This window comes from Diorhabda carinulata, chromosome 3, assembly GCF_026250575.1.
Source record: "Diorhabda carinulata isolate Delta chromosome 3, icDioCari1.1, whole genome shotgun sequence".
NCBI lineage: Eukaryota > Metazoa > Arthropoda > Insecta > Coleoptera > Chrysomelidae > Diorhabda > Diorhabda carinulata.
Window position 1 is genome coordinate 31,273,029 of NC_079462.1, and position 17,860 is coordinate 31,290,888.

General features: G+C 32.0%; 2 protein-coding genes across 3 annotated transcripts in view; both read left to right on the top strand.

Annotated features, from left to right (window-relative positions):
* The first annotated feature begins 438 nt into the window (after nt 1-438).
* LOC130891254 (HIG1 domain family member 2A) lies at nt 439-1,017 on the top strand. The gene is made up of 2 exons (XM_057795887.1): nt 439-656; nt 720-1,017. The coding sequence occupies exons 1-2, from the start codon at nt 512-514 to the stop codon at nt 893-895; spliced, it is 321 nt and encodes a 106-aa protein (XP_057651870.1). The 5' UTR covers nt 439-511; the 3' UTR covers nt 896-1,017.
* Nucleotides 1,018-2,379: 1,362 nt separating this feature from the next.
* LOC130892060 (death-associated protein kinase related-like) overlaps nt 2,380-17,860 on the top strand; it is a 214,341-nt gene continuing 198,860 nt past the window's right edge. The window contains exon 1 of one of the 2 annotated variants that reach the window (XM_057797276.1): nt 2,380-2,942. In XM_057797276.1, the coding sequence (XP_057653259.1) occupies nt 2,821-2,942 (122 nt within the window). In that variant the 5' untranslated portion in view covers nt 2,380-2,820. The remainder of the gene's footprint in view (nt 2,943-17,860) is intronic. The other variant, XM_057797277.1, reaches the window with a different exon arrangement.

Consider the following 17,860-nt stretch of genomic DNA (forward strand, 5'->3'; position numbering starts at 1 on the left):
CATGAAGCCATGAAGGAAGACAATCTTGATAAAATATTTAGACAATTCGATGGTTTGAGTATAATAAAAAAGTGTAAAAAGTACAACCTTACACAAAATTAATATTTTTATAAGTTCAATGTTTCAATTTATAACGTAATTAATTGTTGAATATAAAATGCAGCTTTTATAAAAGTGTTGATAATGAAACAAATTTGATATATGTAAGATATGTTGCCTATGCATCTTCCATCATAATCATATGTATATCTATTGCTGGGAAAATACATAATATAGAAACTCAATTTTTCACAATTTTTATTATATAGAAAGTAAATTATAGAAATGAAAACAAACGATCAAAAAAAAATTAAAACCTGATTCCATAAATTATAACAGATGATTTAATTTCTCAAGGGGTTAAAGTTCTCGTGCACGAAGAAGAAAATATTAATTGTCAGTGTCAATTCATTTGATGTTTAAAAGACGTAAAAAATTGTTAATGTAATAAAAAGTAAAAATATATATCAAAATGTCCTCTAAAGATAATTCTAATGAAGAAATGGAAAATTTTGATTGGATTACATTAAAAAATGATATGGATGCAATTGCCCCAGTTGAGACTCAACGGGAAAAATTTATAAGAAAATTCAAATCAAATCCTTTCGTACCTATCGGTAAAGGAAATATTAATTATTTCACCTTTGTGCTCAAGAATAAGAAGCTAATTTATTTTTTAGGTTGTCTAGCAACAACCTTAGCACTCACTTATGGTTTGTGGTGTTTTAGGACTGGCCAAAAAAAGATGTCACAGTATATGATGAGAACAAGAATAGCAGCACAAGGGCTTACAGTATTAGCACTAGTAACAGGTATTGGATTGAGCGCTCAAAAAGCTAATAAAAAGGACCAATAATAATGGTCATCAATCCTATTGTTGATAGTTATTTAAATATGTACATGAGGTTTTAATAGAATAGATTGTAAACACTTTATCTGTCTGTTAGAAATATTGTAAGATATATGAAAATTTACTGATATTAAGTTTCATTTTCCCAAACCTTATTGGTGGAATTTATAGTTTTTATTATTATGAAAAAATATTCTGAAAATTTTTTATTTTCATAATTTTACTTTGAAATAAAAACACTAGCTGATTATTATATAAGTTAATAAAAGGAATTTTTAGCTTCCAACTCCTTTTATTTATTAAAAAATTTGATAGGAAAACCTGATTCAGAATTGGGTGTGTGGAACAGAATTGTTTAAAACTCTCCATATTTATTTACATTATTATCTCAACACTAGACAACTGAGTACAATTTGGTTAAATTTAACTATACAGTAATCGCCCTCATAACACATTTATAATGATTTTCCATAATTAGGGTTGTTTTTTTCTTATTCTTTCACAGAGTTCAGTGAGATCGCGAAGATAATAATGTTAGTCAACATTTTTACCTTCAGCAACACGACTTATTCGATATTTTCATCAGTTTTTAACGTGAAAGAGCGACCCGAACGTGAATCATCTTCAAAACGCTTAAACCACTTGAAAACACGTGGACGCGACACTCATTGCCTTATACTTATCTGAATTTTTATAACTTTCCGTTGCAAAACATAAAACAACCCCTATGCAAACAAAGACTCCTACTAAACTGGTTTGTACACAGCCACGTAGACATAACATTCGAAAGAGTAAGCTTCAGGGTAAATCATATTTATGTAAACTCCTATATGGGCAGTTCATATGGGAAAAAAACTCTATATTATGGTGGCGACAGTATTAATTTTCTCTCCTTCGAAACACTTCATCTATACTACGCATGCGCGCAAAAGCGCAGAACTAACTGAAGCGCTCGGAGAAGAGAGGTAACGATACACTATTTGTTTCATTTAGTCAGAACTGTCAATATAGAAGTATTACATATATGGGATAAAAAGCTAACTTTTCGGCGCATGCGTACTTTATCTGTAGCAGCACTAGTCTTGTTACTTAATAGTCACACCTCGTATACCTATCAAAACTGTTATGTAATATTCTTACCCTTGATTTTATGTTATAGATACAAACCATTTATTTTACATAGAATTGCCATGAATGTATTTCATTTTACATAATGTCAATCGAAAATAGCTGAAAAAATCGAATTTGATAACAAATAAAAAAGTTCGCCCATAGAAATGCCATAAAAGTCAAATTTTATTATTATTTTTAAATAAATGGTTATTTCTTTATATTCTTTTCCTCTTTTCGTATAGATTTGACTTTAAATTTTCTTTGAATAAAGATATCTTTGGATACACGTGAAAAGTGTTGCATACTACCTAGATACAAAATTAGTGTGTTCAAAGCTGGTACGCGCAGTATAGATGGCTCTTGGAGTAGCAGTTGGCATTTTCAAATGAGCCATTCTCTATCCTCGAACCTCGAGTGGAAATCGTTAAGCTTCGTATTTGTTAGTTGTGGCAAATCTGAATTTAGTCAGTTTGTTGTTAGAGAGTGTGTAGTGCTGGAGGGGCATAGCAAGCTGTGTTCGATATATTTATCGGCTTGATTGTGTTCTCTGTTTTTCATGTTTTCTTTCGTGCTTTCCTGTCCCGTACATTATTAAAGAAAAGTATAATTTTGAATCGATAAATATGTAAAACTGTGTACCGTGTTTAGTTGGATATTTGTTAAACCATTCAAAATTTGAAAATACCCTACCAAACATAATATTTGACAGCTGTTGAAATTATAGTTGATCAGATAGAAAGTTCGTTAACGTTTGTTCGAAACTGTCGAAGTTGACGTTTTTAGTTTGTTTATAAGTGATTAATTTTTTTATAACAAATATGTTGGGATTTACTCCTTCTAAAGATGGACTATTACAAATCAAAGATGATCTACTCTCTTCTTTGGTCCAGAAGGAACCTATTACAGGAGTATACGATTTGGATAAAACACCACTTGGCAGGTAAAAAATATATTTTAGTAGTTCTAATAAATTTGGTAATCGTGTTATCGTTATCAGATTAAATATTTCGGAAAATTAATGGTTGATAAGATAATCGACACTACGTATTTATTAGGTTTTCTTACAGAGGTGACAATTATACCTCTATGAATGAAAAATTAATTATGTTATACGTTTCGATCTACTTTTTGATTCCACAAATTTGTTATAATCCTAAATTTTATAAAAAGCCTTAATTTCAACTGTCAAATACAATACCATGTGACAGAAATTCAACTGATAAATCAAATTTATCTATTCATTATTTTACTATCGGATTCGATAAGGAGTTTCTTGATTAATAAAAGTTTTGTGACATATTTTTTTAATCTAAATTCTTTTAAGTTTGTTTTGTACTTAACCTCAAAAACACTTATAATCTTACTACCTGTTGTGCATCCTGTACATTTTATACAAGTTGATATTATGATTTAGTATTTCGTAGAAGTGTACATAATTTTTTGTTTAAGTATGGGAAATGAATTGAACTAATGGTTATTCAGTTTCATTTTACTAAGTTTATAATGATATATGACACATTTTGTATATATATAATTTTGTAATTTGTTGAAATATAACTGGTAGAAATGAAAGTTATCGTTAAAAACACTTGAAAAAATACGATAAATTTAAAACTGTATCACCGATAATGAAAACGTGTATCACATTTAAAATTCGCATCCATATAGGGGGATAAGGACAATAAAGAAAAAATATATACATTTTCGTTAAGTACGTTCAAAATATGTAAAAATATTTCTTTATTCTTCTTGTAGTTTACTTAATATTTGTTGTTAAAAAAATGGGAACTTAAAACTTTGAAATCCTTCAGAAACAAAATTCTAGATGATGTAAAAAATAACAAGGAGCAACAGTTAGTTTAAATTTGTCAAAATTAATAACGAAGTACGATTAAATTCATTTGTATGAGTGAGGATAGTTCAGTAATTCAGTGATTAGTTATTAAAATAGAATGAAATAGTTTGTTTAAATAAATGTGTATATAGATAGACTTCAGATTATTTTTGCAATAAATTCATTTCAACGGTAAATTAATAAAAATAATTACCATTCCTCAACTTCAAAACATGTCTTACTTACTTCTTTAACGTCTACATTTAGAACTCACATTATACAAAACGTAATAAGTTGGCATCATTAAGACTTTTGTTCTACAAAAACTAGTTTCATTGATAATGTCTTTTTCCAATGTTCACTTTGTTTATTAAATAATCATACAAAAAAGCCTTTATATTCGATTTTATGGTTTTAATCCAACGTTCAGCAAGCTCTTTCAGATTCTTGTAAAACCATTTATTGGGATTAGATAAAAAAATTGTCGCACTACATTTTCAACATCTCTTTTGAATTCAAAGTTTTCCCAACGCATTAATTTCTCCGTGGTGCAAGATCCGGACTAAATGGTGGTGGTTTAGCGTCGTCCTGTTGTAAGATAACCTAAATCTGGATATTTTTCTCATAAAACCTCATACATTCTCATGAACTGTCAACTATATACCTCAATATTGACACCTTTGCTACGGGCTCTGTCTTTTGTCTAACCATTGATTTTCAATGTTCGGGTTGTTTAGATAAATCTATTTTTCATCACAGGTAACAATACGTCTAATGAACTGATCATTTGTCGGTAGAGCAAGTTTACACACCTCTACTTGACGTTTCGCGTGAATCTTGGTTAATTCAACAACTTTTATAGATCTTAACTAATGATTCTAAAGGCGATGTTTGGTATTTTGAGGGTATGTTAGTGTTAGTGTATGTTAGTAATAGGTTGGTTTTCTGCCGTTTTCCTTGTAACCTCAATATCCCACGAACTGATTTGGGTACGGACGATCTTCAAGAGTCAAATTTCCACTATTAAAACGATGAAACCAACGATTTGCCGTTGGCTTATTAACTGTATCGTCCCCTTCAATTTAACATTTTTTCCGTGCTGCCACGGCTACTTTAAACTTTTTTTTTTCTTCAATGTTTGAATACTCATAGAAATAAAGACGAGACAAATTACGATATCTTTAAATTGATGCTTAGGAATTTTCATAGATAAAAACTGACATCACGTATAAAACACCCTCTGTATATTGTCTAAATGTGTTGGTTCTTGTTCATTTATAGTAAACAGTACATTTTGCAAGTATTCTGACTAAATTTTTAACTACAATATCTAAGAACTTTGTAAATGATGTAAATTGTGGTAAAGGTTTTCGGACTGGGCAACCAAGGCAAAATAGGGGTTGTAAAACTTGTGAGACCATTGACGAATTAGTTAAAAGGAACCAGTTGTAAAATGCCTTTTGTAATCTCAATGATTTCTGAGAATTCTTTGTGAATGGAACAGCCGTGCGCAAGATCTTTGTAAAAAGCTATGGCCTCGAGCAGTATCTGTGCGAGAAAAAAACTTTACCAATAAACTTAGGGATGCTACAAAATATATTATTTCCTCCTTTACATAATCAATTAGAATTATGAAGAAATTCATTCAGGTATTAAATAAAAATTTCCAAGACTCAGTGAATCCAAAAAAGGCACATATACGAGAACTAATGAAGTTTGGGATGTTTGATTATAAATGTTTACAAAATCGCTTTCGAAAGTTAAAGGTCTCTTAAATTGCCCTGTTTGGATTCGTTTCTTTCCGAAAATTTAGAAGAAGTTGATGATAAACGTGAAAAATATTTCTGATATGGAAAAAATATCAGTTTGACTACTACTGGATCTGGATATAGGGTTACTGCAAAAGAAAAATATAGTCGGAAGACATCGACAGTAATATTTTAATGTACTATCCAAACAGAAACACTACTACACTCGCCAAGTTGACCGACGTTAACCGGATAAAATAGTGTGAAGATAAACTCTGCTTCGTGCAACCGAACCTAACCTAACCTCTACTCGCTTAACTTCAGATCGGTCTTGGTTATTCAGCCAAAGTCAAAGAAATCGAAGTGAGAAGAAGTCAGCACCTTTCAATTTGCCTAATTCTGTTTCTGTGCGGTGTAATCATTCACCAACTTATTTTTTTCACTACCTTTGTGTGACGAAAATGCAGGTAGTTAAAACAAGCGATGTTGCCAAGTGTGCGAACTCCTAACCTAACCTAACTTAGCTGAATCGTCTGCACGAGTAGTGTAGTGCACATTTTGAAGTACAAGAAAATAAAGAATTTTTGTACACCATAGTAATTATTGATACGTATAAATAAAATACAAATTCAAATTTTGTGGTTAGGTATTTTGGAATACATGACAATTTTCGGATCATTATTACGTTATAATGTAAATTCCAATTGAATATTTGAAAATATCCTCGCCGCAATTCCGCATTCTAAGTCAAGATATTCTTTATAATAACCACAAAGAAAATACGAATAGATTAAATTCATGGATATTCTAAATATTCATAACTGAATCTCTGCGAGACTTTATTTCACACGTTGAGAAGGTCTCGACACTCTTTATAATGTTCTACCTGGTCAAGCGAGAGAAAGTAGGCTACGCGCATTCGTTTCTTAGGTTATACAGCCACAATAATAACAAATAAAATTGGTTTTTCTGCTTGATTATGAGAGGAAAGATCCCATGAAAGTGGGCGTGAAATATTTATACAGCGTGCGACGAATGTGTGAAATGATCTAATTATCTCTTAAATCGATAGTTCAATTATTATATAGTTTAACGATAATAATTTTTTTCTAAAAATTTATCTATGTATTTATATATTACCAAACGATATTTCAATATGTGCAGTATTTTGTTTGTAGAGGGTGTCGCAAAATTAACGCAAGATTTGAATTAATTAGTAAACACAGTTTTTAGTATTTTTATTGTATTAGTTTTCATTGAATAATAAAGTACATACTAGTCCGGACCCGGACTTAGACAATCAATACTTATGTTGTCAAAGGTATACAAAAAGTATCGGGGCACGGTCAAAAAATCAGCCATCATTTCTACATTGTTCATAATACAATAGACTATGTAATTTCACAATACTTCCTTCCAAACAACATTGGCTGTGCGTCGACCCTTTGGTTTAATCTCTTCCTTGACATTTTTGAACGATTTCTCACGTGATAGCGCTACATACAACTCTGTAGCTATATTAGAACCTGAGATATAGATCTTTCCATGTAGAAAAATTGCCAAAAACCTACAAAAATCCATAACTCCACATTGAATGTCCGCGCCTAGCTCCTCTCCAACTCAACCGATTTAAGTGTTCAAAAACTCAAAAGAAAGAAGGTGTTTCAACGAGTGTTCTTAAACCAAAATGAACTCTGTACCTATATTAGAACCTGATATATAGATCTTTGAATGTAGAAAAATTGCCAAAAACCTACAAAAATCTATAACTCCACATTGAATGTCCGCGCCTAGTTCCTCTCCAACTCAACCGATTTAAGTGTTCGAAAACTCAAAAGAAAGAAAGTGTTTCAACGAGTGTTTTTAAACCAAAACGAAGTCTCTATCTTGAATAGAACCTGAGATATTGAGGATAGAACGTGTGTATGTGAAAAACTCCCATAAGTAATGTACAGGGGGAAATCGCATTTGAGTATAACTTGAGAATGGTGAAAATTAGATGAAATCCGATGGTTGATGGCTGATCTGTGCGTCAATACCTTTCATTGAAAAAAAAAATTAAGCAAATCGGTTGGGTAGAACGCCTGAACGGACTCTGAATGGAAATCATCAATTTTTTTAATAGACAAGATATGATAATATCAACACCAAATTTAACAAGACAAAACTTTTACAAGATAAAATTGATTGGAAACATTGCGAACACGTAAAATTTTATATCTCGAGCCGCCTCTGCACCTTTTGTTTATTTCCTGTTGGGTCACATGAAGTTCACACTGATAAACTAACAAAATTTGACACCTTAGAAGCCAATATTGATCGCGATGTAAGACCAGCAAAGCTTATAATAGTGATCAAAATTTTCGCGTCATAATTCCGCGTTGGCCTTTTTTTTCAAAATTTGAAGCTCTGTAAACTTTAACATAAATATATTATAAATAATCATAGAAAATTAGTAACGATTTCAACTTTAAACATTTCGCTATGTCTTCTAAAGTTGTTCGACCTTCACAGTAGAATTCAATTAGAATCGATTCAGAAACAGGTAAAAAGTTTCGACTATTTCACACTTGATTTAGTTATTCGGTGCGCTGTTTCTGGTGTCGTTTTGTTTACTTTTAATACTATACCAATATGTATATCAAAAAGAAAAAAAACTGGTTTCGTTCTTTAGTAATCGTTAATTCTACCCATGTGTTAATGTGATTTATTTTTAAAACAAGGGTTAAAAATATTTCGGTTAATTTCAGCTTTACTATCAGGGGAAAGGTTTATCCAAATTCCATGTTGAAAACAACAACGGTATTTTTAAAATGTGAAATACAAAGGATGTAAGGCTTCGGTAAAAAACTATGTGTAAAATTTCATGACATTTCGATTAGTCAGAAAAAATTGACAGCCATTTAAGTGAAGCCACTTTCATTATTTTCTAAACAATTTCGTGTGTTTACTTATCACTGCTTCTTGATGAAAAAAAACCATTTGTTATTGGTTTGCTGAATTTAAACGTGTTCGTCGTGAATGTCCTGGTCGTCCAATTGAGGTGGTTAGTCCAAAAAAATATCAAAAAAGTCCACAAATAGGTTATGGTTGATGAATTGAAATTGCGAAATAACTAAGACCGTAAAGATATCAGAAGGCAGTCTGTTCAGAATTATGCATGAACGTTTGACCATGAGAAAGCTTTTTTCAAAATGGATGCCAAGTTTACTCACAATCAATCAAAAGCACCAACGTTGATGATTCAAAGCAGTGTTTGGCCATGTTCACACGTAATAAATCAGATTTTTTAGGTCAATGGATGAAACATGGATCCATCACTTCACTCCGAAGTGAAAACGTTCATCTGAGTGGACTGCAGCTGGTGAACCACGTCCGAAACTTCCAAAGGCACAACAGTGTGCTGGGAAGGTTATTGCTTCAGTATTTTGGGTTACGCATGGAATATTGTTCATTGACTACCTCCAAAAGTGGGAAACAATCAATAGCGAATACTACATAGAGTTGTTAGATCGTTTGGGTGCAAAAATCGAGAAAAACGGCCTCATATATCACCACGACCATGCACCGATCACATATCGATGGCAACGATGGATAAATTGAACGAATTACACTTCGAATTGCTTCCTCATCCACCGTATAGTCCAGATTTGGCCCTCAATGATTACTGGCTCGCTTATCTTAAAAAAAATGCTCTCCGGTAAGAAATTCAGCTTAAATGAAGAAGAGATTGCTGAAATTGAAGCCTATTTTCAGGAAAAAGACAAATCCTTCTACAAGCACGGCATAGAAAAGTTACAGAAGCGTTGGACTGATTGTTTTGCTCTTGAAGGAGAGTACATTGATGAATAAAATGGATTTGCGGCTAAAAATTTCTTAGATAGTCACGTGATTTATTGAGTGATGATATTTCATTCGTAGATGATGCAAACTTTTGAAAGATGATATATTCGGTGCGATGATCACTTTTTCTAATCGGATATTACCTTTAAAGGGTACAGACAGTTGCGTATCACATTAGTTGTGTAGAAAAAAGAGGTACATCTACTTTTCTTATCACTTACAGATGCAAAAACAATTCGTCAATTTATGTGAACAAATCAGTTGCTATTATGAGGTTTCATAGTACTTCTCGTTCCTGAAAATGTTGAAGTTTCATATTCTGTCCATATCGTCATTTCTTTCATTATAGAAATTTCAATATTGATCAAAAAAGGAAGGAACAGACGACATTGCAGAACGACCTATGAAAATTATTAATCGTACATGTACCTGAAATTGTTAGGTACCTGTCGTCTGATCCATTCGTACATTTTTTTCAAATCTCTGACTCGGCGCCGAACTGGTCCAAGTCACTTGTACCCAAGTGTCCTATGGAATTAATACAACTTAAAGTTAAAAGTGACCGTCGCGCCGAAATGATCCATGCCCATCGAACTCGAATAAAAACGTCTAAACATATCAACGAGCTGCTTCTTTAGATCAGATTTAAAGATGTAATGGAATAAAAAGACAATCGAAACCTAGTGTTTACTCTGTCTCATACTGGCTAAATATACGAGGTTGGCAAAGCAGAGGAAATGTATGAATGTCATGGCAAAAGTTGAGTTATCAGTTCGAGAATCTACATGTATATAACTTTTGGCAACAAAACATAATCCATGCCGCGTTTATTGTGATTCATGAGTGGATTTTCATGAATGCATGCATCGAGCTCACGTGAGTCCGAGCGCTCGAAACCTAATACCAAAAATGCACTCATTCTTAGAAAAAATAATTTCTCCATCAATTATTATTCAATATTTTATACAATATTGAGCATTTACTCATTTTGGAAAATTTTATATGTTGCTGATGGTTTTTCGTTTTGTCTTAATGATAATAATTATTCAAAAGTTCGTATGTTTGCCCATTTCTAGGACTCACTTCGGTAAATTTTCTTGTGCCTTCGTTGAACGATCTTTGGGTTTCGACACATGTAGTGTTTTTAATAATAATAATAATAATTTTCGATATAAATGTCCGAAATACATCTGTCAAGAATTTTTTGGAATAATCAACCAGTTTTGAATTTTGGAAAACAGGTAAAAGTTAGAAGAAAAACAAATTGGTATATCTTTTAAATTTACAAAATAAAGGATGTCTGAGGTTTTCATAATGTGGCTATAGCTCAAGGGATGATCATTAGAACTTTAAAAAATCGTAGCTCGCTGGATAGCTGAGATTTTTCCAAAAAATTCCTTCGAAAAATTATAAATTTTTATTTCAGAATTTTTTTATTACATTGTTTATAAGAAGATTATAAAAAACTAATATTTTGTTTTCAATCACTTTATTTAATAGAATTTTTAATGCTCCTAAACATTTTATTGCATAATTCAGAAAATAGTAAGAATTTACCCATTGAGCAAAGCTGTTAAAAATGAAATTTTAATTCGTTATAATTTTTATATAAACAATTAAAAAAATTAAAATTCATAATTTCTTAAACATTTTTTGACATTTCTTCAACGAGTTGACATTTATATTGTCTGGGCCCACTTGATTTTCTATTAGGATTTATAAGTGACATATGTTAGACAGATTTTTAGGCACATCTCTTTTTATAGCGTGAAAAGTGACAAATATGTCATTCATGTATGGCTTATTTTATTAAAGAATTCATTTATGGTCAATAAAACACGATGATAGACAAGAGTCATCGTTTTTATAAACATATACGAGGGTTAGGTTGAAAATGTTTGATTACGTGGCAACATGAAACAATCTCGTAGTTTTCTGCGGTTTCTATGCAACCAGATCCCCAGCCGACGATAGGGAATAACGCAGCCACAGCTGTACCCGTACGCCCTCTTTTAAATTTAAAATAAACAAATTTTTTTCGAAAAATCAATAAAAACTCCCCGAACGGAGAAGAACCGTTTTTACTTTTCGTTTTTTTCTAGCCAAAAATCCTAAATCTTCGCTTTTTCTCCTCCAGAAAAGTTAGCAAACACAACACCGTGCAACCACCACAACTCCAGCCTTGCAGAGGAGCAATTCCTATATCAGGCCTCAACTCCAAAAACCCTCCTCCTATAAAAATTTTCCTTATCCAACCAAATTCTATACAACGAATCTCTCTGCCTCTCTGAAATAACTTTTTGATACTTTCAGTACCAGCTTAGTTAAGGCGGTGAAAATTAACCAAATTTGGAAAACTTTGTGCTTAAATGGAACTCGATCTATGAGATTTATAATGTTTTCAAAAAAGGCTAGTCAATATTTGGTAATATATTTTGACCAGTTCTCTTTTTTGCAAAAAATAGAAATGAGAGGAGAATGACATAACAATCCTTGGTGCAATGTTTTGGCCAGATCTCCTCTTTGCAAAAAAGTGTTCAAAGGACAATTCTAGAAATAGAACAATCATTGGTGAAATAGGGTGGAGAGTTTTTCCTTTTCCACAAAACAGTGTTCAAGCAGAGTTTGAGAACATGAGGACATTAGAGAAAGAACAAATTAGAAAAAATATCTAATTGAAATTATTCGAAATTTGTTCATTAGTTGTTAATAAAGTTAGGCACCTATCCTAAACATCGATTGGTTAAAAATAGGTAACCTTCAATAATCTTTATGTGACTGACGATGTTATCCCATCTTCGACCGCAGTGGTCGGTCGGACAGGTCGAGGTTCTTTTTTTAATGTTTTCTTTCTTCTTCTAAAATCTGCTTGAATGACGTTTCTCGCAAACTAGCCACAACATTTCACCGAAGATTGTTCTTTCTCAAACTCTGCTTAAACACTTTTTTTTGCAAAAAATATCTAGTTGAAAAAGCACATTATTCGAAATCAGTTGCTGGATTTCCTTTTTCATTTTTATGGACAAAAAATAAAATTTCTTAGCATCTTGTTCAATTTATCTTTTTATTCAGTGTTCACAAAAACAAAAAAATCAAGTCGAATTAACTGTCTTTAGACGCTCTTATACTCGTAAATTTAAGCAATTTGCTAAAGTCGTAAAACACCTTTTGTCTACTCAGAAGAGACAAGATTTTTAGTGGATTTTCTTGTAACGTGTCGTATCAGCTAGTTGTCCATTTAAGGCGGAACAAAAGAGATGCAGGTACTCTACCCGGCTTGGGGTATCGAAAAAAAAAAATCTTTATATCTCACAAACCAGCCGATGGTAAAGAAAACAAAGAATGAGTGTCAATTTTATCTTTATAGAGGCCGAGCCCAGATTTACTATGTTCCCTTATAAAATAAATTTGCCAGTAGTTATCAATTTTGAATGATACAGAATTTGATTGGAACAGGTAAATCTAGTCATTCAACTATAAGTTTTCAACAAATCTTTTTAGTTTTGAAATGAAGGAAGCGTTTTAGGGGCTTATAAACTTTTAATGTCATATATTCCTGTATTACGGATAATAGTTTAGTTTTCAGTAGATTTGAATCACTATGTCGTTTTGAAAATGATTATATTAGAATATTGATAATGATGAACATCAGATAGGTTTGTAGATGACATGATGACGGCAATAAAGAAGTGTCATCCTATTTGGATATTCTCATAAACGATTCGTCATTCGGTCAGTCCTTTCCAAATTTGATCTTATGTCATTGAAACATGCTTTGCTATAATTCATGGTGAAGGAAGACAGGCTCATCTACTACTCTGAGTCATATTTTTCCAAGGAATCATTCGGTAATTGAATCTTTCATAAAAAAGTCATAGATTTTAAAAATCGGGATGAACTTAAACGCTTAAATAGAAAAAACATGAGGAAATATGAGTTTTTATGAGGATTAGACCTCTTTTATATGGTTTTGTTGATAAATTATCTTGATTTTAGACTCCCTCAATAAAATTTTCGTTTAAAATCATGACTACTTGCAGACTTTTTATCACATATATATGAACAAAAGAACTAGGTTCACGGGTTGGAATTTTGAAAATTCTCGACGTTTCGGCTCCCATTTTGAAGCCATTATCTAGAGAGGAGTGGGCATAGGGTGGTTATTCTTTCATTGGTAAAAAGTGATCCGTGTGAAAAGTGGTAACAATCTTCCTACTACACGCAACGAATCACCCCTTTTTCTTGGTTGATTCCTAGAAAATCTGCCTACTCCTTGGAATTTCACCGAGTAAATGAAAAGCTAAAACAAAAAAATATAAAGTAATTAAAACAAAATTATATACCAAACAAAAGTAATAACGTGAACACCGTGGACAATATGCAAATTGTCAGTGTCAAATCATATTTTGAAAAGTCGAAACGTCAAATTTTAAATATCTTTTAAAAATTATTAAAAAAACTAATTTTGGAACAGAAGAAACCTAAAATAAAGACGATTTATAAACAGCGGAATTTATATTTTCGGCGACTACGCTAGATTTCTACCTGTTCAGTGGTTCGCAGCTGGAAATGAGAACGGTGCCAGTTAGCGTTCGCTGGGGAATAATTAACTATATGAACCAAATAGCGAAACACTTTGATGTTGACTTCAGTTCGGGTCTTAAGCTCGAACGTGAGTTGTTATACCACTCTGATGAGATGTAATAACGTCGAAACTAGTCAGTGGTTACAAACCTCTCCTTGCAATTGCGAGCCATTGGAGATGTTAATATCTAATAAAAAGTCGATTGACATTACGCTTGTTTATGCTGCTAAATGTTCTTGATTTTAGGTCTCTTTTGATTTAAAATTAGTTCCTTTTATTATTTGTTTAAAGAGAGATGAACATTTGAAATTTTCATTTCTTTTAGTCTCTATCCAGACCTTTTAATTTAGAAGCATAAACATATCAAGAAATTTATATATATTTATATGACTATGTAATATAGCCTCGACATATTTGATACCTTATCGTTCAAGAATGTGCCAACGATTGTTGAATTTTTCTGTTTATTTTTTCACCGTTACCCAAACAAGTTGAATGTTTTTTTTTTATATTCGAACATGAACGCCGATTGTGAGAAACGACAACAACATCTTTTGTATTTGTACATTTCTAAACACCGTTAGTTGTTTTCTTTTTGGTCTTTGTATGGACAGCAGCTAATTAGATAACAATTGGTGTTAATAACAAGTGAATATGGCGCTCTGACACGTCTTACTAGTTTCCATTTAAATAATACAGGGTGTATTGCTCAATTTTCACATAATTATGTATCCTAGAAGTGGATTAATCGTAATGAAGTTGAAATTAGTTAATAATATTATATCACGATTAAAATATTTGGGTTTTCTAAAATTTACGTAATATATACAAATCAATACTTCACCTTTTGATCTTTGTTTGCTTAAAAAATAAGTTTCTTCGAGTTGTTTAGTAGGAAGAATATTCAATTACGAAATTTAACATATTTGAAAGTCAATTTTTTTTATAAAACTGGTTTAATTACAATTTTTATAGATATATTTTACGGAAGTGTCTTGTGACCTATTCTACTTCGATGTTTTCAGATCTAACGTGGTTTTCTAAATCAAGATTACCTTACAACTCTTAAGATCAGATGACTAGAGTTTATTGCAAGTTTATTGGCCAAATTATATACTTTCCTCGACTTTTCCGGCAATAAATTTAATAAGGCAATTTCAGCAGCATATCTAATTTTTGGTGCTGTTAAAGAATAGTCATTTTCATTTTCTTTATCCCTTTTTAGTTGGTTTTTTAACACATAACCTCAAAATACTGAGAAATCTACGCACCAAAACAAGTCCAATTTAATTTATATATATTTATTTATTTATATATTTATAAAAATACAGATACACGACATGTACTATCTAAGTCGCTGATGGGTCAATGTACATGTATTATGCCTTTCTACTGCGGGTCCCGGGTTCGAATCTGGTGTAGGAAAATTCACTTTTTATGTGTACAGAATTGAATTGGAAATATTCAAAGTTTACTTGATGAAATTAACCAAAAAAAAATAGGTATTTTCTTAATTCTTCATCTGTACTTTGGCTGTGTACATCATTTATCAAGCCTTTACCTTGTTTAGAATTAGAAGTTGTGAGAAGTTCGGCTCTTATCAAATCCACGTTTCACTGGTTACTGGACTTTGAACTTTGACCATTTGAAGTGCATGCACTCTATCGACATAGGCTTTAGAAGAAGGGATACTCAGGATACAAATGTTTTTAGGGAGCCCAAATTCGTTTCTTTGGCAATAGCGAACTCCTGAACTGTAAAATTTTGCTAACTTCAGAAAAAACTAGTTTTACAGTGAGTGATTATCGAATAGATGATTTACAGAGATTTTTTTCTCAATCCCCAGTGCAGTGGTAGCTTCTAAAAGGCTTTCAAAAGAAGCATCCTCTGTCTTGAATTATATTTTTTTCATAGGGTTATCGTCGCTTAAGTCAATATTCTTATCTAAATAGTGGCAAATGTAGTCTTAAAAAATTTGGAAATAGAAAACTGCACTATAAAAAATATCTATTCTTAGGATGGGAATCATCTCCTAGCAATAATTTCTTCTTTTCAACGTTTAATAGTTGAAAAGAGTGCTGTAGCTCTGGTTTCAGCTTTCTGAAGAAGACTATTTGGTTTTTTTATGGTGGCGCATATATTAGCAAGAAAATAAAGTAATACAGTGGTTTCGAGTGATCAAATGTTTCTGGTTAATCTTGGTCCAAATCTAAGCACAGCATTTGTTTCAACGCATTTGAGCAAACTTCTCAAAAGCTGGGCCTAGTTGGTACATGTTTGACAACCATTTGCCATTGTATATGCTTCATCCTTGAACTCTTTCAAACTTGCCCTCCAAAGGTAGAATTGTTGAAAGTGATTTCGATTTAGTAGCAAAGCATCAATTCTCTTGTTACATTTTTAGTGCCCAAACCCGGGACAATCTGTGTCTCGAGAGCAGATAAGACGGGACACGGATAAGCGAATGGTAATCGGGATTGTCCCGGAAAATCCTGGCAACCGTGTATGTCACAGTAGATGAATCTTTACAATCACCACCAACAGCTTAATAACATAAAAAAACAATTCTCTAGTTGTTTCTATATTTGTCGTCTTTATTTCTGAGGGACAATTTGTGAAATGGAATAGCACTTTCTCGATATTTGTCATTTAATGGCAAATAAAAAGACTTTCAAATTTACTATTCCAAATTGGAACTTACGCTTGAAGTAAACAGTAATTTCTATTGATTGTGATTTTATAGTTGACAGTAAAAGCGCATTCTTACATACTAAATTTCGTTGATCGATTTAATTTCAACCACAAACAAAATTAAGTGGAAAGTTTCAGTTGGTGAATGAGACACTATATTTTAATTATTGGAAACATTTTTGTTATAATATTGTATCACTAGTGCTGCACACCTGGTACCACGACTGATATCGTGAGTCGAAGAACAAAGATGCCGACGCCTTGTTTTAGATCGTATATACTCGATAATTATAATCGAAGAGCAAAATCCTCCGTACCAGAAGTGATGCGATGCTGTTATGTGGATGTAGAATAGCATATTAATTATTATCCGCGCGCAACACGTTTTATTTAAAGTCGGTTACTGAAAATAAAAATGAGAAAAGATAACATTAAACATTCCCATTCGTTATTTTCGAGATGTTGTTGTTATAGTCTAGTTTTATGTATGAGAGGGTATTAAAATAATAAAGCATTCGTAAACCATAGACGTTATACTTCGATTATTTTCGTATGGAATAGCATTTGCGTGAATATAATGAATAATCGGGTGTATTTCTAAAGGTAAAAAATGCAATTTTTTCTAAAATGTTCAATTTTGTCACAACGTATGTTGAAACATTGTATCATACTGGTTGTATAGGTGTAAGGGTTTGAACTTTGACTTTATAACAACGGTATGTTCGTAAATATTTTGATATCAAAACTAATAGTCTATTATGATGATTCTTATTTTGAAAATATTTCAAAATAATAGATATTAGCAAGGATTGAGAAGTAAAAAGCGATTTCAATTAAAAAAAGTTGTGAAATTCAATCGTTTTTATCCTTGTTGTTGTTGTTCTTCATCTCCATCTTTAAATTGAGTGCATGTAAATTGCGTCAATAGCGATGTATCGCATGTCGCCTCGTTGGAATCGAACAGATTCTCCACTATTGGTGATTAAATAATAGAGCTTTGACAAGGTATAAATGCCAGAGAACAAAACAGTACGACTTTTTTGCAACCACATTTAACACCACATCCCTTTGTGCAGTTGCAAAAAATTGTGTTCAGCAGTTTTTCCGGCTCAGGTGGTAGTAAAGTTTGAACGGGTTCTAATGTAGTGTTGACCAAA

Coding starts and splice junctions, on each gene's coding strand:
- LOC130891254 (XM_057795887.1), top strand. CDS start 512: ATGTCCTCTAAAGATAATTCTAATGAAGAAATGGAAAATTTTGATTGG. Junction 657..719: donor AAATCCTTTCGTACCTATCG/GTAAAGGAAATA, acceptor TTTATTTTTTAG/GTTGTCTAGCAACAACCTTA.